Source organism: Pogona vitticeps, chromosome 5 (genome assembly GCF_051106095.1).
Source record: "Pogona vitticeps strain Pit_001003342236 chromosome 5, PviZW2.1, whole genome shotgun sequence".
Lineage (NCBI taxonomy): Eukaryota > Metazoa > Chordata > Lepidosauria > Squamata > Agamidae > Pogona > Pogona vitticeps.
Genome location: NC_135787.1, coordinates 167,470,568 through 167,494,916, shown reverse-complemented (window position 1 = coordinate 167,494,916; position 24,349 = coordinate 167,470,568). Strand labels below are relative to the sequence as shown.

Genomic DNA, 24,349 nt, shown 5'->3' with positions numbered 1-24,349 from the left:
TTATTATTAAATTTATTATTCAAATACCCCTCCATTCACACAACATAAAATATTTGGCCCTGAACAACTCAATATAATTTGTTTATACTGCGTAGGTAGCAACTATGCACTCTAATTGCAGCTTCTGTCATCCTGTATAAGTGTCATGACTTGTGTATATGTGGCTCAACTAGAAAACCACAGTATCCCTTAGGGAAGCAGCAAGAATGGGGGATGGTTCATTGCTAGCAAGAGATGCAGAAGATAAGTGACAACACTGTCTCAAAGACAACTTTAGTGAAAGAAGATATTATGCTATGGTTTGACAATCTGGGAAGAAGGCATCTTCCCAGCCATTAGCTTTGCAGCCTGTGAGCTTCCAGATTTGATGACACAGAATTCCGCATCTTGAGATATCTTTCATTTTAGAAAATTGAGGTTGAACATATTGATGCAAATATTATGCTTTGGAATGAATGTGCACTGTGTGTCAAAATTTTAAAAGAAACTGAGAGGGCAGGATCTTCTGTAGTAGATGACAGGTCTTTTGCATTCAACCTTTCTTCAGTTTGTTTAATGTATAAAAGTTGCAAAGTTCAGCTTCATTTACATACCCTTGGCACAATCTTTCTATGTTGTAACACACACACACACACACACACACACAGAGAGAGAGAGAGAGAGAGAGAGAGAGAGAGAGAGAGAGAGAGAGAGAGAGAGAGAGAATCAGAACATATGTATCATAATCTAGTATATCAGAAATAATAAAAAGTACAAAAGCTCGAAGGGCAGCAGGTAACAAAAACAAATGAAAGCAGACCAGCTCCCAGTTCTCCAGAAATACCCTGAGACATTACGCCCTCTGATTGCTTTTCTCACAAGCAGGGTACACATCCAATTAGAAGCTGCACAGTATTAATTTACTGTAATCTCAGCCATCATGAAGAACTCATGCTTTTATCAGTAAAGCCAGAAGATGAATTTCCACAGGGAGCCATCAATGTGCTCTTATCTGTAAATTACTCTGGCCAACCTGCCACAGTCCATTAAGCTAATAAATCACGTTGGGACCTCGTCTTCAAGTTATACTCAACCAATACTTTAGATTTTCGAAACACTACTAAACTAAAATTAAGCACAGTTTCTAGCAAGAAATCCAGAAATTTGGTCTAATACCAATCCCTGGCCCTATCTTCTGATCTACCTTATCACTTCAACTAGAAATGCATTAAATTGCTATAGCATATTCTTGGGGATGTGGATATGAGCAAATGACACTGCTATATCAGATTTCCCCTCACACAGCTTCCCTACCTAAAAACTATTACAGCAGCTTCACATTCCTGAAGCTACCAGGAAAAAGGGCCTAGAACAATTTGTCCAGGTCTAATGTAGTTTCAATAAGCAGGGTTTCTAAGGTGTTCTATCCTGCCTCTTTATCAGCTTTGAAAACTTCTCTTTTTAACTGTAAACTACAGTTAAAAGTCTCCTGAGAAATCCATGTGGGACAGGAAGCAAGGGGAAGATATGGAGGCAGTGACAGATTCTAATTTCTTTGGCTCCATGATCACTGCAGATGGGGACAGCAGCCACAAAATTAAGAGGCCTGCTTCTTGGGAGGAAAGCGATGACAAACCTAGACAGCATCTTAAAAAGCAGAGACATCACCTTGCTGACAAAGGTCTGTATAGTCAAAGCTATGGTTGTTCCAGTAGCAATGTATGGAAGAGAGAGCTGGACTATAAAGAAGGCTGACCACCGAAGAACTGATGCTTTTGAATTGTGGTGCTAGAGGAGAGTTCCCTGGACTGCAAGGAAAACAAACCTATCCATTCTGAAGGAAATCAATCCTGAGTGCTCATTGAAAGAACAGATCCTGAAGCTGAGGCTCCAATACTTTGACCATCTCATGAGAAGAGAAGACTCCCTGGAAAAGACGCTGATGTTGGGGAAGTGTAAAGGCAAGAGGAGAAAGGGACAACAGATGACAAGATGGTTGGACAGTGTCATTGAAGCTACCAACATGAATTTGACCAAACTCCAGGAGACAGTGGAAGACAGGAGGGCATGGTGTGCTCTGGTCCATGGGGTCACGAAGAGTCGGACATGACTTAACAACTAAACAACAATAGTTAAAAGGCTTCCACATGTTCCAATGCTTCAGGAAAAAAATCACGAGGTTTATACATAGGAGGAACCAATGCCATGAAAAGTCAAAAGGAATGACACTTAATTTCACTTTAGAAAGATAACTAGTAGGCTACAGGTTTTTCAGTAGCACCAGTATGCCTTTAAATACACTCCCTCAGTGACTGACATTGATCAGCTGAGCTTAATTTAATATCTTAGTCATCCAGGGTTAATCATACCCATGCATGTTTAACAGATTAGATCACAAATATTATGATTATGATAATCCAGTGCAACTTTCTCCAGCCTGGTGTCTTCCACATATGTTGTAGTGCAACTGCAGTATTACACTCCAGCTAGTTGTTGACTACAGTATTACTGGAGCTTTAATCCAACACTTCTGAGGAGCCTCAGTTAGGGAAAGGTGTTTTCACATATCACAAGAAAGGCGGAGGTCAATTTGCTCTACATCATGTCTCGTTGGATATGGAATAGATATAAACCCAAGCTTTCAAAACAATACATGCCACATATTACAGTAACAGTTAACATACAGCAAAAGCACCCTGCCAAAACAGGGACTATTGTAAAGACAACTGAAGGTCAGACTCATTGAATGTGAGTATCTGACATTAGGAAATGAAGGCAACAGATGATTGTGAATTAATTAAAATGCTATTATTTAAATCATAAATAATAATCCACAAATGTAAATTACAAAATATGGATAAGCTTGAGAGTGTTACAGAACTTTTCTGAAATGATGAGTCCATAATACACTGTTTGGGGTGTGGGCAGGCAGGGAATGAGCGTATACATCAAGGAAGGGAGTAATAGCAGTCCTGGATGCGAATCTTCCAAGCATGAAGAAAGACTATAACTTCATATAATAGAATGTTTTCTTTATTTTTAGATTGTACAAAGTAACCATCGCCTCTATGTCCTCTCCACATACAGATAAGTACCTGTTCCTAATCCCATTGTACTATATATTACTCATTCTAAGGTTAACAATTTATCTGGTTTGGTCTTTGTTGTAGGGGGAGCCAGGAAAGATCAGAAAATAGATATGTGCAAGACAGGGGGAGATATGGTAAGCACACTACTTTTAATGAGTCAGAACACTGCCAAGCAAAACGCTGCTCAGATTTAAATCAAATCTCCATTTAAGGAACTCCTGCATTTAGGCTCTTATAAAAAGCAGGCTGCAATTGCCATGTCTGGCTTCAGTTGTTTGTCATAGGCTGGCAAAGGGCCTGGCAAGGAATGGGTTATAATGGAGAGGGACGAGAAGGGGGAGAAGCAAACGTTGGAAAATATGAAGCAGCTGCTGGTTCATTTTTCAAAAAAAAAAAAAAAAAAAAAAAACCACAAGAACACACACTCACACACAAAAAAAAACCCCAGCGTCTTGAATCTGTAAAACCAATAGTGCTCTAGGTTCTGGGCATGGTGCAGCGAGTGAAGCACATGCCAACATAAACGGTGCTTGCTGAAGCCCCCAAAAGAATGGGGGAGGATGATGACAGAACAGAGTCAAATCATTTTAGAGGGCTTACAAAATGGAGACGAATAATCCTTCAGGGGGATTCTGAACTCAGCATGTGAGGCAATGACAACTGCCCCGCCTTCTCAAAATGTTCCTACCTATACCCCGCCCCAACCAGGAAGAGCAGAAGTACCACTCCCCAACCTGAAGCACATACAATAAAGAACAGCTTTGCAAGCAACAGCTCTCTCCTGCCTACATCTCCCCCTCCCCCAACGTCAGGGTAGAAAGTGTAAAAGCCGCCAGGGACCCAGGTGAAAGGCTCCATTCCTTCAAGCAGGAGGGAAGGGGAGCAGACAATGGAATGGTGATTCACTGTGAGGGACCACACAGCCCATGCCTGGGCTACTGCCACATGGGCTTGCTAAACAGCTTAAAGGGGCAGCACAGCCTTTTCCCTTTCTCCTGGCAGCTTAGTACCTCCCCCTCCACCGCCCACAGCTCTGATTAGAAACAGACACTGAATAAAATGCCAGCAAAGCACTGGGCTGTCCAAAAAAGAATGGGACGAAGGGGTGTCTTTATTCCCCCAAGAAGCTAGCGTTTTGTAGCATAGCAAAAAATGGAAATATCTTTAATCTATATAATTCTCTGTTTTCTCCTCCCATTTCCACTTTCCTTTTCACCTCCTGTGCTCTGGTCCCATAGAAATCCAATTCATTGCACCAGACCCACAGAAATCCAATTAGAGCACTTTTGTCTATGCAAGAAAAACTTCATACATAATTATAAATATAAGTGTCCTGTTTTTCAAAGTATATAAATCACCAAATGTTATTTTACACCCTTTACATGTATCTACTGTAATAGTTGTTCACTAATTAAACATTTCACTAAAATTCATTTCTTTAACATACTGAAAAAAAATGGCATTTAAAATGAATTTGTGAGTTTGAAATGTGTGCGACAGATTCCATAGCACCCTCTTAATCTGATCTCATACATAGAACCAAGCTCTGCTACAGGGAACTGTAAGGTGCCCTTGATGGGTTGCCAACCTTTCCCTCCGCTGGCACTTGCAGTTTCTAGAAGAAGGTGAAATTGGAAGCTATTTCTTCATCTAACATACAACAGCAAGGTCTATTACCCGTGGAATTCAACTCATTTCTAAGTGAAGATTCTGATTGCAAATGTGCTCATCATGTGTGTACAGTACTGCCCTCTTACTACAAAGGATACCTGAACATCTTTCACTTATCACAGTCATTCTAGCAACTGTGGTAACTATTCATGTAAACATACATTGAAAGAAACCAATCTCACTGGTGTTATAATGACCAAAAATGGTTGTGCACTTTAGGTCTCGGCAACTTATTCCTTTAAGTCTCTAAAAACTGCTACTTTTCACAAATCCAGCACAAAGCTCCACTGATATATGACCTGCAAACACTGGGTCTGATCTAAACACTCAAAGGTCTACAAAGTAAGAGTGGAAAATTATCACAGAAAAGAACACTACTGCAAAGTAACTGTAACATTAAGGATGAACCCAAGCAAGTCCATACTCTCCTGTAATGTCGTTGCACTAGCTTCGCCAACAAAAGCAGTACTTTCCTGATGTGTGACTTCTGATAATTATAACACTGACTGACTTTTTCAGGTATATTAGAATTTTAAAATATGGCATATGGACTCAGAACTACAGTGTAAAAGTATATACATGTTGGTCAGGGTCATTAACCAAGGTCAGATAAATTTAGTCTTTCTTGAGTTATATCAGCTTCTACTTTTGTCATCCTCTCCCCTGAGAACAAAAGACAACTAGATATATCTGAGAATTCTCTATCTTGAGAAATGCACACGTTTCACTTTCTTTGTATATTCCAAAAATCTCATACAAGTATCTTTAATTCAGGACTTACTGAGTACTTCTGTATGTTAACTATGAGTTCATATCCAGGAATAGCCACACATATGTTTGCATACAGTTATCATGCAAAAAATGTAGAAGAAGTGTACAGTACTAATTAACTGAATATCAAATACTAATTAAATAAGGCATATACCAGTTGCAGGTATGCCTAACAATAATAACAATACAAACACATGCACTACACTGAAAGAAACACTGTTGACTACTGTAGTGCTGTTAAACCTCATTAGATTGCTGGTCTAGAGAAGCCTCTGAAAACATTTTTTGTCCCAAGACAATTATCCCACATAAAAAGATCATAACCAAAACCAGTTCAGTTACAGGAGAAGGAGGGAGATCTGCAATAGGCCCACCAATGGATAGAGACCTTCCTGTCTTTCAACCACTGAACTCAATGCAAGCCAATCAGCTGAAGAAGGCAAGTTGGTGCCACTACTTCTTGCCATCTTCTTCTTAGCCAGTGATCTGGAATCCCATGCCACTTGGAATTAAGCCTCCATAAATCCCATCAACCAACAGAAATTTCAGTAAAAGTGTTTTATATACGTGCAATGTTGCCAAAGCTATATGATTGAAGGATCTAAATATCTCAAAGTCAGATGATGAAAAGTTTCTTAATATTTTGCTTGGGGAATACCCAACCCCCTCCCCGAAATATCCCTGTCTGCATGGCACTGCAGGGCATTATATAACTGCCAACAGTAAAGTAGTCTGGCTGAAATGATGCTGCTTCCTGACCTCCAGTGTTTATCTTCCCCTTTTGAAAACTCTCTTTTCACCTTCTACCTTGTTATGTCAACGCAGAGGTTTCCAGCTTTAAAACAAAATTTAAAAAACCCTCAAAAACTCAAAGTTTAAACTGTGAGCTGTATAAGATAACAATCCTCACACAGCCAGAAAACTGACAGTTCTTCAACATCGGACAAATTCTCAGATAAATTCAGTGTAGGTACTGTTTCCTTGGGAAATGATAAGCAGCTCCTTTCCTGTGTCTATATATAGTTGAAACAAACCTAACCACTTGGAAGGTATTCAGTAAACATGAGGCACCTAAAAAAATGATGGGGGGGTACCTTTTCGCAGAGAACTCATTAAAATGCATATTCAGCTGAACCTGAAAGGTCTGAAACCTACATGTACCAAAGATGGCTTTAAGAAGGCAGAGAGGTGAGTAAAACCTCCTGGCAGCCTCTAGCACCATAACAATACACACAAATACACGGCACTGAATGTCACCTCATCATCATGCTCCTCCAGAAACCTAAGCTGCTAAGAACTGGAATGACTAAATAAATAAATAGGCAAAATTCCCCAAACCTAATAATGTTTCAGGAATGAAATGGCCAGCCAGCCCGAAAACGATTCAGTCTGAAAAGAAACTCCGGATGCCGTCCTCGAGCAGCTTCGCCCAAGCTGCATCACCGACCCCCGGAGAGCAGGAAGCCCCTCATGCCACCGCGATTTGGTGGCAAGCCCTCTCTACCTCTGCAGTCCCCTCTTTCCCCCTCCCCCTCCACACCAAGACAAAGAGGTAGACAAATCCCCACAGGGTCTTTCCTGAGCTGCAGCTGCACACAGCACAGGAAACCGGAATTTGCTGTGGAACGGAGCGAGGAGGAATGGCTGCGCACAACACACACACACGCACACGCGCGCGCCCGCGCCGGGCACAGCGATCTTCCTGCAGCTCGGAGAGAACATCAAAAGCCACGCTAGTATAATTAATTCATTTATTGATCACCCTGATGCTTCCCCACCCCCCATACGAGTAGCAGGAGCGCGCACACCCGCCAGGCGCTCCCGATTCTCCCCCTTCAAGAGCTCTGCCAGGAGCGAGCCAGGGAGGAAGCCGAGCGCGAAGCAGCTGCAGCGCACAGCCCTTACCTGAGTGACCATTTTCTTTTTCTCCATAAACCAAAATGGGAGGGGGTGGAGGAAGGGTGGAGAAAAACCCTTCCAGCAGGTGGGGCTGTGGCGGATCCTCCTCGTCTATGCCCTTGTCCGCCCCGTCTTCGAATGGCGACGAAGGCGGAGGGAGGGAGGGAGCGCGCCCGCTGGGAGGGGAGGGGGGGTATCCCCTTGATCCTAGTTTTCCTCCCTTTCTTCTCTCGTGTTTCTTCCTTTCTTCTCTCTTCCTCTCTGGCTGTCTCTCTCCCGCCCTCTCTCTCTCGCCCTCTCTCTCCTTCCCTCCCTCCTTCCCTCTCTCTCTGCAGCTCCCTCCCATATCTCAGCCAGATGGCTGATGGAAGCCCCACCCCCGAATGCCTAAGGTAATTAATCAGAGCCAGAGTGAGAGCCCGCCTCCTTCCTCCCACCCTGCCCGGCCGATTGCAGCTCCACTTCGGAGTCAAGCGGAGGGGCCCGCTGGGAGACTGCTGGCATCCTCGCTTCCCGGGATGTGTGTGTGCGCGCGCGCACACACACACACACACACACACGGGTATAGGTTTACTCGCACCACCGAGTGGGTGGGTGTAACGCCGAAGCCTTAGCTAGTCGGCAGGCGGAGGCAGCCACGTCGCCGCGGAACAAAAGGACTCGCAGCCCTTCAGCTTCCCAGGCACATGGCAGCGGCTCCAGCTCTTCCTGCACAAAAGGAATACCTGCAAGGTCACCTCCGCGACCCGTTCCGTGCCAGCGTCCCCGGCTCGCACTCGCATCGTGGACACGGACAGGGTCATTCGAGCGAACCCCTAACCTAGTCCTGAGGCGACGAAGGACGCTCTGCTTTGTTGGATCGGCCCCGCTTTTTCTGTACTCCCTCCCCTCTTCCCGGACTGAACCAACGTAATAACTGGGAAAAAAGGATACCAATAAAAAAGGAGAAATGGAACTTTAAAAAAAGCAAATGCTTAAAAAAAAATTGCTGCTCTGGGGTGTGGTTTTGGTTCATCTACTGTAGTAGGATGCTGAAATGAATAACAGGAGAGCTCAATGGATTAGGTATCTGGGTGCTGAGCCAGAGGTTGGCAGTTCGATTCTCCACTGTGCCTCCTACAACTAGAACCAGCCTTTGACTTGTGTGGCCTGGGGCAAGTTGCAGGGTTCCAGGACACCAGGAGAAGAAGGGAAGGGGAAACCACTTCTGTATACTGTATTACAGTATCTACCTCAGAAACCCTGGAGAGGGTTACCATAAGTTGGAATCAACTTGACCCCCCCACACACACACACATGTATACAGGCTTGCAACAAGCACTGTATCCAGGCAGTTTCTTTGCTACAAGTCAACTAAATACTGTACCTGCTTTCGAACATACACACAAATGTGACACATACTCTCTGGGTAAGAATAGTATAATCTCTATACTTGTGCTTTTCTGCATTTATTTGATCCCCATGAACAGCCAGTCACATTGCAAAAAATACTGGCAGCACAAGAGGACATACATAATATTAGATAGGTGGTTTTAATGTTGTGGCTGATCAGTATATATGAAATTCAAACTTTGGTGGAACAAAGATGATAAATGCTTGCATCTCCAGGGAAAATGTACATTCTTTTTCCATTTTTAGAGATGCTTACGAACATAAGAGCCGTGCTGGATCAGGCCAAGCGCCCATCTAGTCCAGCTTCCTGTATCTCACAGTGACCCTACCAGATGCCTCTTGGAAGCACATGAGACAACTACATACAGTACCTGTCTCCTGATGAGCTCAGCATGATGCAGATTATGGCAACTTGTAAGAACACAGTAACAATACAGTGGTGCCTCAACTTACAAAATTAATCCGTATTGGAACGGTGGCCGTAACTCAAAAATTTCGTAAGTCGAAGCACCATTTCCCATAGGAAAGCATTGAAAACCATTTAATCCATTCTGGCCAAAGAAAAAATACCCCCCCCCCAAAAAAAACACTGCAAAACAGTGGCAGAAGCAGCAGGGATGGGAGGCAGAGGGCAGCAGTGGTGGCTTTGGAGGCCCGGGAAGCTGAAAGCCGTCCCGACTTCCGTGTCGGGTGCCAGCTTCCTGGGCTTCCAAAGCACCGGCTTCCAAAGCACCGGCTTCCAGCACGGTGGTGTTGGAACCCCGGGAGGCTGAGCCTCCCTTTTCCTAACCGTTGGGGCAAAGAAGCAGCCTCTTTACCACCAACAGTTTGAAATTCCCACCCTTTCCCCCTGCCTTTTTTGTTTTTGTAGGTAGAAGCTCCGGCCTCAAGTCGAAGCAAAATTTTGTGGCAGGAGCTTTTCGTAACTCACAATTTTCGTAAGTAGGGACATGCGTAAGTCGAGGCCCCACTGTACTTCTGTAGGAAATCCATCCAAATATCTTCCTGCAGCAGAGGAGTGGAAGCAGAATATCTATTCCATTTTTACAGCATAAAAACCTTAAGCTAGATCATTCCACCACTACTTCCTTCAAGTGTGGAATAATGAGGACATGAAGAGCAAATACATATTGTAGTAACAAAAGATCAAAATTCGACAGAGCATTGAAACTGCATGAAATGACCTCTGAAATACTCCCCCATTTATAGATCTGCCCCTTTCTCTGGGGATCACTATCCACCCACAAGGTATGACATCTTATACACTACATCTAAATTGTTCATAAACACCTACCTCCTTTGACTAAAGAGGAATACCAAGCTGAGTTAGAAAAGATGGATGGTCAATGGTGCAACAGCTGCACAAATGTTTTCTTCCAAACTAAGTTCACTTTTCGTTGTGCATATGGAGATTGTGTGAACTCTCACCATTATGTTTTGCATTAATGCAGCTCCATGGCTCTTCAGAATGAATCCTCTTATTTAGTCAAAGAAATAGGTAATTTCTAAGACAAGCAACAAAATGTTGCAGTGCAAATTATTCTTGTGAAATATTCTAGCCATTCACTCACTCATGCACTTTCCACAATATTTCATTCCACCTCTCCCTTGGATTTTTTAATTTTCCCAGTCTGCATTCTGTGCCAAATAAGTACATTCAATCCTCATTGTGAAGAAGTGCCCAAAAAACTTAACATTTTGGTTACAAAATGCCTCAGACTTGCCTCTGAACTTTGGAAACTGACAGAATGATATACTCAAGTCCAAACACACATTCTCCCTGTCTCCATATAGATATAGGAACATAACTGTATGTTCAAAAATACATTGACTTTGGCCTTTACCAGAATAGCAAACCAGAGAATATTTTAATGTAGTATACTGATGCTATTTTATGTTTAGTGATGATACATAAATGTCTACAATAAGTAAAAAATATATAGCAATAGAAAGTGGTACAGCAAACTTTCCTAGGCTGCAATGCCTGTGTGGCCTTGGGCAAGCTGCACAGTCCCAGGGTGCCCCTAGAAGAAGGGAATGGAAAACCGCTTCTAAGTATTCTCTGCCTTGAAAACCCTAAAAAGGGTGTCATACGTCAGAATTGACTTGAAAGCACATGATTATTATTATAATATTATACCCACTAATCTGGGAATATGTTTCACTGAATCAAATGGGGCTTACAGATTCTAAAGAGACAACATTAATCTATTGCTAAAAGAGCTCCTCCTCCTCCTGCAAAATTACAACCAACTATGGTGAGATGCAGGCAATCAAGGGATTTTTCACAGTCGCCTATATAAACTACAGTGGTGCCTCGCTTAACGAGTGCACCGTATAGCGATGTTTCCGTATAGCGATCCCTTTTTCGGGATCGCTATACGGAAACATACCCGATCTTCGCAATGGGGAAAACCCGCATTGCGAAGATCGGGTATTGCGGCGGCCATTTTGGAGCCGCCGAACAGCTGTTCGGCGGCTCCAAAATGGCCGCCGGAAGCCCGGAAATGGCTGCCGGCAGCCGTTTTCACGCTGTGCCCTCGCTTAGCGAGGGCGCGAAAATGGCTGCCGGCAACTGGAATCCTCGCTGAACGGGTAAGTAAGAAAGGTATTGGAACGCATTAAACTAAGTTTAATGCGTTTCAATACATTTTCCCTACCCGTTTAGCGACGATTCCACATAGCGAAGGTTAATCCGGAACGGATTAACCTCGCTATGCAGGGCACCACTGTACCTTCTCTGTGTATCACAGATTTAAGGGGATCTCAGCTTAAGATCAAATCCACGTGATGGAGTAAGCTCCCGTTGCTTGTCCCAGCTCCCGCCAACCTAGCGGTTCAAAAGCATGCAAATGCAAGTAGATAAATAGGGACCACCCCGGTGGGAAGGTAACAGTGTTCCGTGTCTAAGTCGCACTGGCCATGTGACCACGGAAGATTGTCTTCCGACAAACGCTGGCTCTATGGCTTGGAAACGGGGATGAGCACCGCCCCCTAGAGTCGAACACGACTGGACAAAAATTGTCAAGGGGGACTTTTACCTTTACCAGCTTATCTTTGCTCTACGATGGCTTTTGCATCTATTCAAGTCATAAATTGATAGTAAAGCTGTCACGTAACCAAGCATGCATATGAGAACTCACTCTGCACCTTAGTCCCAACATACCAATAATAAATATATTTAACAAAACAGGGTTCAAATTGCCAGGACAGAGGGGGGAAGATCCCCCCCCAAAATGCCATTAATAGCTATGCATTACAAAATTTTAATTTGCTATCTTTTATCCCAGTGAATTTGAAACTGTATATAGATGAGAGAGAGAGAGAGAGAGAGAGAGAGCGACAGCGAGTACTATTTAGTATCTCAAAATAGTATATTTTAAACTCAAATTAAATAAAAAATACTAGACACTGTTAAATGCATAAAATATCAGAACAAACTAACAATTTAATTTAAATGCCTTTTCAAATCAATTAAAGAGCCTACTGTTTTTAGGAAGAAGGCTTCTCTTTTTACTTTATGTTACTCTGTAAAATAACATCTGCACTGAGTGTTCTATAAAACTATAAATAATTGTGTTCCTTGAGATTCTATTCTCCTTTGAGTCATGCCTAATTTACAAGCTTCCTCAGAGCCAACACCAAAACTAATGTAATTAATTTACAATCTAATCTAAAAATTATGAAATCACATTTAACTTGTGGCAAAACACTACCACATAATCCATAGCAACAGGTGCGAAACAGCCAAAGACAGCAGTTTGGTGGTATGAGGGACAAAGGAACATAGAGTTAATGATACAAACATGATGAGATCCACGTTACACAACAAGAAATAAAATTACGATTCTTTCATTTGGCAAAATCCTGTTGGCATAGAGTTGGATGATGTCATCATCTGGAGCCAGTTCCAGATGACATTACATCATAGAGCTGGATGATGTCATCATCTGGAGCCAGTAATATTTAATTTAAATTAATTGAAAGATTCTTATCCCTCCATTTCAGGTTCCAAGGCTCCCTATGGCTCCTTTTTGCCCTAGGAAAGCCTTTAGCAGTGGGGATGGGATGAGCCTTTATTGTCAAAAATTGTCACCAGATTACTGCCACTGGGATCAGGGCTGCCGGTATTGATCCGACAACAATTATTTACTATTAAAGGCCTACCCCTTCCTGAGGCTCACTGAGGCTCATGGGCAAAAGGGAACCCTAGGGAGCCTCAGAACCTGAAACAGGGCTAGGAAGCTTCCAATTCATTTAAATTAAATATTACTAGTTCCAGATAATGATGACATCATCTGGCTCTGCAACCCAACTTCATGCCAGCAGGATTTTGTCCAATTCTTGTTTCTTGCAGAAAACTTTGTACACTACAACCTTGCAGGAACCTAATGCAACCTTGCTTATGTCTTTTAAAAGATGAATAATATATATTCTGAAGAGAAGACCAGAAGTAAACAGGTAGTCTGACATGTGCTTATTCTGAAAAGTATACAACTATAGCAGCTTTGATAGATAATTCACAAGTATAAAACAAATATGACAGAAAAATAGTTAACACTCCAATTTAGATACACACTAAGTCAAAAATATTTAGGATAGGGTATTCCAACCTGAGGCAACTCAGCTTTCCCATTCACTCCTGTAAAGGCACAGAACAGAATAACCATTTATTCACAGGGTAAGAATGACAACAACGAAGACAGGCAGATGCCCCATTCAGGGTTCAGGACTATCAGTGGGAGATGGTAAGTGCCAGGGAAATCAGCTGGGTGCCATGTGGCAACAGGATCAGAGTCAACTGGGCAGTCAGTTGTAGCTAGATCTGGATCAACTAGATAGAAAGTGGTGGCAAGAACAATATGGAAGCAGGGTCATAATCAGTTGGACAGCATCAGAATCAGCTTCCTCAGTTTACTGGGGAAGCAGTAAGCAGCAGGCTCAGCTAAGGTGGGCAGTCCCTGGCTCCATAGAGGTTACTGTCCTGCCGGGCAGGCGCCATTCCCCTCTTCCTTGTTGGAATGTGCTGCAAGTTTTTATTTATTATTTATTAGTTTTATTTATATGCCACATTTCTCCCAACAAGGGACCCAAAGTGGCTCACAACCTTAAAATTCGCACAATTTAAAAACACACTAAGTTAAATATTAAAATAAATTAAACAATATATGATTTAAAATACAATTAAAAGACTAAAATATGAAAACATTTAAAAATGAAAATTTCTGCTTGAATGGGGCTCAGATATTCAGTCGTAACTGCTAAAAGCCTGCCTGAAGAGATGGGTCTTTAGCTTTTTTTGAAAGGATAAAAGGGAAGGGGCCATCCTGATCTCCCGAGGGAGACCATTCCATAGCCTGGGAGCTGCCACAGAGAATCCAGGAGTACACCCAAGCTGCAGACCTGAGTTGTCACGGCGAGTGTAACCCTATCCAGCACAGGCAGTACTCTTATTCCCTCATCTGCTTTTCAATAACCAGGAGCACCTCTGTCTTGTCTGGATTAAGCTTTAGTTTGTTTGCCCTCATCCAGCCTATTACCGATGCCAAGCACTGGTTTAGAGTCAAGACAGCTTCCCTGTAATTAGGAGGAAATGACAGATAGAGTTGGGTGTCATCTGCATACTGGTGCCACCAAACCCCAAAACTCCAGACAACTTCTCCCAGCGTTTCATGTAGATGTTAAAAAGCATGGGTGACAAAGCAGAACCTTGAGGAACGCAACAGGCCAGTGGACAGGGTGTTGAGCAGGAGTCACCCAACACCACCTTCTGTGTTCTCCCCTCCAGGAAGGACTAGAGCCAATGTAAAACAGTGCCTCTGAGTCCCATCCCAGAGAGACAGCCCAGAAAGATACTATGGTCAATGATATCGAAAGCCGCTGAGAGGTCCAGCAAAACCAACATGGACACATACCCCGTGTCCAGTTCCCAGCGTAGGTCATCCACCAAGACGACCAAAGCTGTCTCTGTCCCATAGCCAGGCCTGAAACCAGATTGAAATGGTTCTAGATAATCCGCTTCTTCCAGGAATCCCTGGAGCTGAGAAACCACCACAAGCTCCAGTACCTTGCCCAGGAATGGGATGTTTGATAATGGCCTGTAGTTATCCAACACTCCCCATACCCAATCGGCCATTCCTCCTCTGGCTGCTTTTATAAGCCAGGAAGGGCAAGGGTCCAGTGCACATATGGTGGCATTCACCTCCCCAAGAATCCTGTCCACATCATCAGGCTGCATCAACTGAAAAGTGTCCATTAAAACAGGACAAGCCAGGGCCAAAGTTACATCCACTGGGTCTGTATCAATTACAGCATCCAAGTCAGAGCGGATCCAAGCAACTTTTATCTGCAAAGTGTTGTGCAAATTCATCACAGCGGGTTGTGGAGTGGTCAATATTTTGTTCTTTTGGTAGGGCATATACCCCACTCAAAGCAACTCCGCTTGTCGACTTTGTACAGATGCAATGGCAGCAGCAAAGAACCTTTTCTTTGCTGCAGCCACTGCCATGGAATAGGTCTTCAAATGGGCTCTAGCCCGCGTTCGGTCGGATTCACTCTGAGTTTTCCGTCATTGTCGCTCTAGTCTCCATCCCACTCGTTTCATCACTGCTAGCTCCTTAGTGAACCAGGGGGCTTGTTTGGCTCTTCTTCATGGGAGAGGACACTTAGAAACAATTGTGTCCACCGCTCTGGCCATTTCCCCATTCCAGAGACAGCAAGAGCCTCAACAGGATCACCTGCAGAGGCAACAGGAAACTCCCCAAGAAAACCACTTGGATCCCTCAGTCTCCTGGGGTGGCCCATCCTAATAGGTCCTCCACCCCTGCAGAGATTAAGAGTTCCAGTAAGTCTAAACCTCACCAGGTAGTGATCTGTCCATGACAATGGAATTACTGAGAGCTCCTTTATACCCAGATCACCATCATCCTGCCCAGCATGAAAAACAAGGTCCAGAGTGTGCCCTGCTGTATGTGTGGGGCCAAAAACCACTTGGGACAGACCCATAGTTGTCATGGAGGACATGAAGTCCTGAGCTGCTCCTAATAAGTTGGCATATGGTACCCTTTGTGGAGGGCTATCTCTCTGGTGACTCTCCTCTCTCTCTCCAGAGAGCTGGCATTCCTCCCTTTCTACCCGTGGCATCCTGAACCTTTGAGCTTTCCCATTTCTCTTAGGCTCTCTGCCTTTCAGGTGGGAGAGGGAGTGGTTGCTTCTTGGACTCCAATCTCCTCCCTCTGAGCTCAAGGCCAAACTATGTGTCCTCTTCAGGCCAGGGGCCAGCCCTTTTTCCTGGAAGGTTGCATTTGAGTTCTCTTCTTATCCCTTCCTCTTCCCTGTTAGTATGAGCAACCACTTTTAACCCTCTTTCTATCTCCTCTGGAGTGGCACTCCTGCCTTGTAAGGCAAGGCAAGGTGATATCTGCTGCTTTCCATTCCTGCTCACTGCAGCTGACTTCTGACCTCACACACTGAGGTTGGGGAGGAGGGTGCAACCACAGTTGGACCTTCTACTCCACTACACCAATTTTTGCACATGCTGCTGGACTACAGTTCCCATCCTTCCTTGGCTGCTGGCACTGTGGGCACAGTTTTGAGGGAAAGCCTTGAGCAAAACAAAAACAATGACAAAGAGAGCAGGAATGGAAAGAAGAGCCAGAAAAAAAGTGCAGTTTGCATATGTTCAACCATAATTTATTAAGACAAACCACAAAGTTTTAAAAGCCAATTACCAGAAATAAATAAATTGGACAATATCATTTGTGTAGCACTTTCATATTTTCATAGTGCTTCACCATACACATCATTATATCATCCTGAAAAGAGCCAGGTAAGGTAGGTTTGTATACTATGACCTGATGTTGCAAATGTTCAGATGTTGCAGAACATCTACAGGTAATTTGGTGTAAGAATACGACAGGGATTGTGCTGAATTCATCCCTTCTATAACAGGAGTTTACACAAAACAATCTGACTTCTCTGCTTCCTCTCCTGCTTTCATTTCTTCTGTTTTCTGAAGAATTTAGTCTATACTTGGAATACAACAAACAAAAAATCTGAGATAGAATCACTCGCCATCATACAGTAGTAGAATTCATTCTTGTAATATATACCTTTGGAACAAAGATTAAGTCATATAACATCACTGTAATTCCCTGGAATCTATCTCTAATTTTTAAAGTATTGGATTTCAAAAATATATTTCACAATGAAGTATCCTCTCAAGGTGCTGGTTGTCATTTTATAATTATCTGGGAAGGCTGTAATCTCAAAAGTCAGCTAAGCAATATATTAAATGCATTAAATCAGCAGCAGTACTAAACAAAATATTAAACATTTAGAAACAGATCAATAGATCAGGTTAAAAAAACAGATTTAAAATAACAACAGTGAAAGTAGCTACGCTAGGAAAACAAAAGAACACTGAATTGATCTAATTAGTCTTCTAACAGGAATCTTATTTTCTTCCATTTCATTATATCTAACAATCCTTTAGAAAAGTCACAATTTGAAATCTTCATCATGTACTCCCTGATATTAGAATACTGCCCGCCCACAGAAGGGGGAAAGGGAGGAGAAGAGGATGGAATCCTCACTTTACTGGCTCTTCACGAAATTCAAGCCAGTGTAAGGAAAAACCTCTGCTCCTCCAATAACCAGTAACTATTGCACATGAGTAGGGCCTACATGAAGGAAACGGTCAGTTTCAAGCTTCTGTTGTTCAGAAGTGTCTGAAGTTTCACGATACAACCTATAATGCCAACTAAAGAATATATTTATATTTAGGTGTTCCTAGAACTCTGTATAGGAAATTCCACCATTTGGTTAGAACACCAAGCCTACTGAACAGATTTTGGCAATTTCCTGTATTTAGTTAATTTTTATGACCCGAATAAGTAACCATATGCAAACACAGTCATGAAGAACTAAGAACTTCCTTTAAAAAAGTCAACTTGAGGACATTTTTAAGCTGAGACAACAGAAATCTTATAATCCACATATAATAAGCTTAAACACCTATCCCATAATCTCATTAAAATAGGACTATTGGCAAAGAACACCAGCTATTTTGCTGTATATCCAACTAGAAGCAGAGCAAAAGGAGTGTCCCACATCAAACAAAAGGAAAAGGAAAAAGAAAAAAATCATCTTAATATTTTACATGAAGCACTACACTGTTAACTATTCTACTTGAATATGTTTTTTCTAAACTATTTTAATCTAATATGCACATTTTATTGGAAGAAGCCTCTTATATCCTAGAATATAAATATTGTAAAGTGTTTAAACCAGTATCCTGTAACAACCTAATACAGTGAAAATATATTAGCCAGTGTAGTAAGATAACCTCACAGATCTTCTGAGATAACATGGGTGATTACAGAAGGGAGAAGGCTTTTTCAGTGGCAGCACCAAACTATGAGAATTCCTTCTAATACAAATGCATGTGTAATCATCCTTATTATCTTCTGTGTCCTTACTGAAAGTATAACATTGTATCCAATTGTTGCTTCCTTGGATTTTAAACTGGATACTGTATTTGGCTAGTTGATCTTATATTTTCTCTGCTGCTTTTTATTTCTTTTCAGTTGTTATCCTTTAAATGTGTGGTTGTTTAAAATCAATTTATCTCTTATTGCAAGGTCTTTTGCAGCTATCCAACGTTCTCTCTAATCTCCAGCCCCACTGGACAGAGGTCCGCCCCTCGCGTGCATGCCATGCACTTCTGTCCCCCCACAAGGTTCAGCTGCAACTGGAACTTATGGGGCCAGAAACTATCATTATAGGTGTGTGGAGGAGGAGGAGGAAAGCTGCACGTAGGGAGTCGAGGGACTCGCACTCATGCACCTTGGAGGGAACCTTGGACAGGTCTTATTCATAAAAATAAATAAGAGAGTGTAATCATGCCCTCTTAGTACACCTGAAGACTCACGTTGTTCTGTTTCTGAAGGACTCCAGCAAATACAGCTCATCTCTCAAATGACGTTTATGTAAAACTTCACTCTCACAAGAAGGGGTAATTACCCAGTACCATTAAGCCATATACACCAGTTTCATCTGAAACCCAAAATACTGTACCAGCAAAACAGGTACTCCACACCTAACTCAAACCTGTATTCTAATACTGTCTGATTTTCGATTCCCTGCCTTGAATATATGAATCCTATCTGACTGCTATGTCAAATGTACAACAAGATCTTTTGTAACTTTGTAAATGGGCAAAAGCTAAGATAAATATTTATATCTACACTATTTACAATCTGTTCAGGGCTTTCCCAGCATGCCTTTCTGATACTACTTACAGCATTTCCTTTTCAGTACAGTTGTGCCCCACTTAACAATTACCCCGCATTATGACGAATCTGTTTCACGACGATGTTTTTGCGATCGCAATTGTGATCGCAAAACGATGGTCTAAATGGGTTTTTTTCACTTTGCGAAGATCTGTCCCCTGCTTCGGGAACCAATTCTTCGCATTACAACAATCAAAACAGCTGATCATCGGGTTTTCAAAATGGCCACCGGGTGCTAAAAATGGCTCCCCACTGTGGTTAGGGATGGATTCCTTGCTATATAGGCACCAAAAATGGCCGCCATATGGAGGATCTTCACTGGACGATGAGTTTTTACCCCATTGGAACGCATTAACCGGGTTTTAATGCGTTTCAATGGGTTTTTTATTTTCGCTATACGATGTTTTCGCTCTACAGCAATTTCGCTGGAACGAATTAATGCTGTTAAGCGAGGCACCACTGTAGTACAAAAGTTTGGCTCTTTGAACATCTGGGAGACTAAATGTCTGTGAAAAAGTCTTCAGCAGAGGAACCAATACAGGTCAGTACAGCACATGTTCTATTGGCTATTTGGGGTATTTAGGAGTTATACCTAGAGAGCTCTGATCAAGAGTGCTATTCCTGTTTTTAAGACTGCCTTGGGTAGCATTCTTTATTTTCACATGTTGTTCACAATGGGTTTGATGAAAGAACTGAAAAATAATTGAATCTGCAACCTGGATCTGTGCCCAGAAATAAAACTCAAGTATAAATAAATATTTTCATCAGAAATAACGTTGACCATGAAACATATATAATGCAGGGTTGAATGACCTGAAGTATAAAACAGTCTGAACAACATTCTACATATTCTTTTGTCTTTTGAGCAAAGGGCAGAATATTCTAGGTCACTTTTTTGAATGATCAGGTGACTCACTATATATGGATTAATCAATGCCACTAAATGGAACGTAGGCCAAATGCTTCCCCATCAACTTCTTTCTAAACCTTTCCATCCCATGCTCTAACTCTAGAGCTCATCAATCACCCTTCAGTTCCGAACAATATTACTCCACGGGTTCTACGACGAGGCACACTACAAAAAAACAAAACAAAAAAACAAAAAAAAACCCACAAAATCTGTTTTCCAAGAGTGCAATCATAACTGAAAAACCAAGGATACACATTCTACTGAGTCTAGGTAGACGGTATATTTTGAATAATAGAAAAGAGCATCCAACAGTTGATATGGAAACATGCCAAAGCTCCCAGGGTTTTTTTAAAGTGAGTAATAGTTTCCACATTCCAAAAGTGCTTCAGAATATCTGATCAGTCAGGTTCTCCCAGCAGAGGTTTAAGATTGATTAAAGCTTCATTCCTCCAAACTTAAATGATAAATATTTTCTCCTAGCCTCATTAGCCATAAAAGAAGGAACTGAAACATGGGAAAACCCAGCTTTCTTTTACTCCCAGGTAACTTCAACAGTGCAGCAATTAAACAAAGGTAATCCCTAAATCAGAAACAGAGGATTTTATCACTGTTATTCAATGCCTTGTAATTGCTACCAATTAACAAAAATGATTTAGAAAAAAACAGGTATAGGAAATACACAGCTAAGTCTAAAGCAGGTAGATATACAATAGCTAGTTGCTGAGCTTTGTTCTGACACAAAAGACAGGATTTGTGTACTGGTGGAGCATAAAACCCTGCAGGCCTAGTAAAATAAGATCTCTTGGTTTTGCAAATGTTGCTGCTATTCCAGCACAGATCCTCACTGTGAACAGCCAACTCATAGTTGCATGAGGATGGGCAAATGGCAAAGAAGTCAAAGCGATGAGGCTGCAAAAATAAATCACTACCAATTTGGTATGAAGTAACAAATGATTGCTTTAGAATCTCTCAGTTGCTACAAATAGTCCTCCAGACTCAATTCTTCAAAATGACTGCATTTGTAAATGTATTATTATGGAAATGACACATTACAATGCACCACAAATAATTCTGGTGCATAAAAATAATTGCAGTGCAAACCTATTCTCATCTGCATCTACTCCCAGGTAAACATATAAAGCAATGAAACCTTAAAAACTACTGTAATAAAATTAGACTTTTTAAACAAGACACTAAAAGGAGAGAGAAAACAATAATAAAAACCACTAAGTATTTGGATACTCAAGGCTGCTCAGGTACTAACCCTCTAAATACTGACTACAAAAGCAGCAGCTCTGAATATTCGAAAGCAATATATGCCATAATTATACAAATATAATGGAAGAGGTTAACATATGCCTTTTACACATTTGTAAAAATGGTGCCTATTCTTTACAAAAAGTCATTTGGAATACTTTAGTTTTTAGTTTTTCAAATTTTGTATGAAACACTTGGTGGCACAAATACACTCATTTCACTATACTGCTATTGGACATTAAATCTAGCAACGATTGTAGAAAGACAAACTAGAAGAGAGTATTTGTCACACATCAGCTTGCTGTATGCACTGTAGCTGGAAATGTTACTCTTCTGGTTGCTGGAGCTATGTTCAAGTCACATGCTCCTTAGTGATGCAGTACCTATCAACCAATAAGAAAAATTCAGAGCAGAATGCCAATAGTAGATTTTATGGTAACCAAGGTATTTTTCATTTCTTAAATGCACAAAATTCCTTGGAATCTACAGAGAACACTGATCTCAAATATACATTCCTCCCATAAGACGCACTACCACAAGCTTTCAACTTAGATCCCAACTTTGAGAAAGTACTTTTGAGAACATGTAGCTTGGTTTGTTCCATACCAAAACATTTGAGGTTAGAAAAATATCACCCTTCTCTCAAAGAAGAAAGACAGCTAATACTGCACAATGGGAAACATGAACAAATTGAAAATGCAATTGGCTGTGTTGTTTTCTACTTACCTGAACAACTGGGTATTGATAATCCATGCAGTATACACTATACATAGCCAGAAGGTTCTTCAGCGGAAAACCAGGCAGACAAAGAAACGGAAACTCTGAGTCTACGTCTCCCCCTCTTGCAGTCTTATCCTCAGGTCCCTGGCAGTGCTGTGCAGTACTTGGCTCAGGCCTCTGGGTCTATACACAGGTTGCTACTAGCTCAGCTGAAAATACACATAAACTGCCTGACTAGCTTCAACCCTTCTTCTTTCAAGCACAGATCCAGCACTGTTAAAACAAGATGCTCATGGAATAGAAGCTCCTAAATTAGGATTCCTGAATTGAAGATGTATAACTGTCCTGCAATTTCCAGAAGCAAGCAGAATGACAGCCAGGAAGAAGGGAATGCAGTGATGGGCAAAGAGGGAGGAAGCAAGCTAGCAAGCACGCATATAGGAGCCAAAAAAATATACGTTCTGGGCACTAGGTGCGTCAGAGGGAACACACTCAATCTAGGACAGCAAAAAAGCATATGGGACTGTTTCACCCTCCACCCCCAGACCTTTTTTTACTGTCCCAGGCAGAGACAGGTGCTGGGATTAGCACAGCAAATCCTTTTGACTATGCAGAGGGAGGGAAAAGAGAGAAGCTACATTGATATCTGCAATGAAGGAATTTTTTTTTACATAACCAAATATATGATCGTATCATTTAACACCCCTCTCTCTCTGCATTTAACCCAGACAGGGACAGCTGGTTGAATCAGAACTGAAGTGGGAAAGGGAGAGAGAAGGGAAGAAAGCAATATGAATCCACTGAGGCCTTGAGCTATGCAGGATGCATGCTCTCAGCTGTTCCAGTCAAACTTAGGAGGATTAATGCTGACTGTCAGCAAAAGGGTGGGAGAGGGTGAGGAAGGGGGCTAATGTTGGGGAAAGCCAGCTGCTCTTCCCATTTTAGAAAACTTTCTTGTACCATTCTAAACGCACACATTCCTACAAGAGGATGCTGGAGCCCTAATAGACATGGCCAGATGCTAGGTTAATCTGACAAAGACCAGCAGGTTTAGAAGCTGCTTTTGGAGTCATGGATGCCATGTGTGTCATTTGTAATCTGAGATCTGACCAGTAATTCTTAGAAGGCTCAAAGTAGCCTGAAGGGAATAGTGAAATATAGATAATATACTTTCAGCACCAGCGTAATACATAAACATGTATTTTGCTCTTTAAGAACTTCATGTTATCTTAAGCAACACTAAAATTCCTCAATTTGGGGTTTGTTTGTTTTTTGTACAGTGTGGATGTCTAGATGCCCATATTGCCAAAATCTATCTCTGGAGCCAAACACAGGAGCAAAGTAGAATTGACAAGAATGCATGTATCTACCAACTTAGGATAGCACTTAAGACATCTAATGAAGTATACACCAATTCATAGAAGCTTATATACTGGGAGGCCTACTGCAACAAGTTTGCTAAGTAAGCCTGTTAAAGTCACTCAAATTCATTCTGAACTTAATGGTCTTATCAATATAGTTCTTGTGGGGGCATACACTATACCAGTGATTCCCAATCTTGGATAACCCAAGTTTTCTTGGATTGCAACTCCCAGAAACCCTGGCCAGCGCAGCTAGTGGTGAAGGCTTCTGACAACTGCAGTCCAAGAACACTTGGGTTACTCCAAGGTTGAGAACAATTGCACTCTACAATCCATTTCAGCTGTGCTAGCCTAATTTCAGTTGATCTTATCTGAGGTACCTGGAGGGGTATCACCAACAATGTATTTTGATCCCTTGATCCCTAGTCTAGAGAAAAGGCGCCTAAGGGGGGACTTGATTGAGACATATAAAATTATGCAGGGGATGGATAAAGTGGATAGCGGGAAGCTCTTTTCCCTCTCATGCACTACTAGAACCAGGGGATATCCACTCCAATTGAGTGTTGGGAGAGTGAGAACAGACAAAAGAAAATATTTCTTTACCCAGTATGTTATTAGTCTGTGGAACTCCTTGCCACAGGATGTGGTGATGGGATCTGGCCTAGATTTGGACAGATTTCTGGAGGAAAAGTCCATTGCAGGTTACAAGCCATAATGGTGATGTATAATCTCCAGGCTTAAAAGGAAGGTTTTTCAAAATGCCAGATGCAGGGGAGGGGTATCAGGAGACAGGTATCTAGTTATCTCGTGTGCTCCCAGAGACATTTGGCGCAGCCACTGTGAGATACAAGAAGCTGGACTAGATGGCCCCTTGCCCTGATCCAGCAGGGCTCTTCTTATGTTCTTGCCTCTTTTGGCTACTGATACCCAGGTGATTTTAATAACTATATTCCAGCCACTAATAGCCCTTGATTGGACAAGTTCTTGGAGGAGTAGTAAAAGCTCAAC

General features: G+C 42.0%; 1 protein-coding gene across 11 annotated transcripts in view; it reads right to left on the bottom strand.

Annotated features, from left to right (window-relative positions):
• Positions 1-24,349, bottom strand: part of RBFOX2 (RNA binding fox-1 homolog 2) — a 208,639-nt gene that overhangs the window by 98,623 nt on the left and 85,667 nt on the right. For 3 of the 11 annotated variants that reach the window (XM_078376190.1, XM_020787709.3, XM_078376191.1), the window contains exon 1: positions 7,416-7,758. The exons of 7 other annotated variants lie outside the window; for them this stretch is intronic. In XM_078376190.1, the coding sequence (XP_078232316.1) occupies positions 7,416-7,442 (27 nt within the window). In that variant the 5' untranslated portion in view covers positions 7,443-7,758. Of the gene's footprint in view, positions 1-7,415; positions 7,759-21,986; positions 22,692-24,349 lie in introns of those variants that run through there. One more of the 11 variants, XM_073000056.2, reaches the window with a different exon arrangement.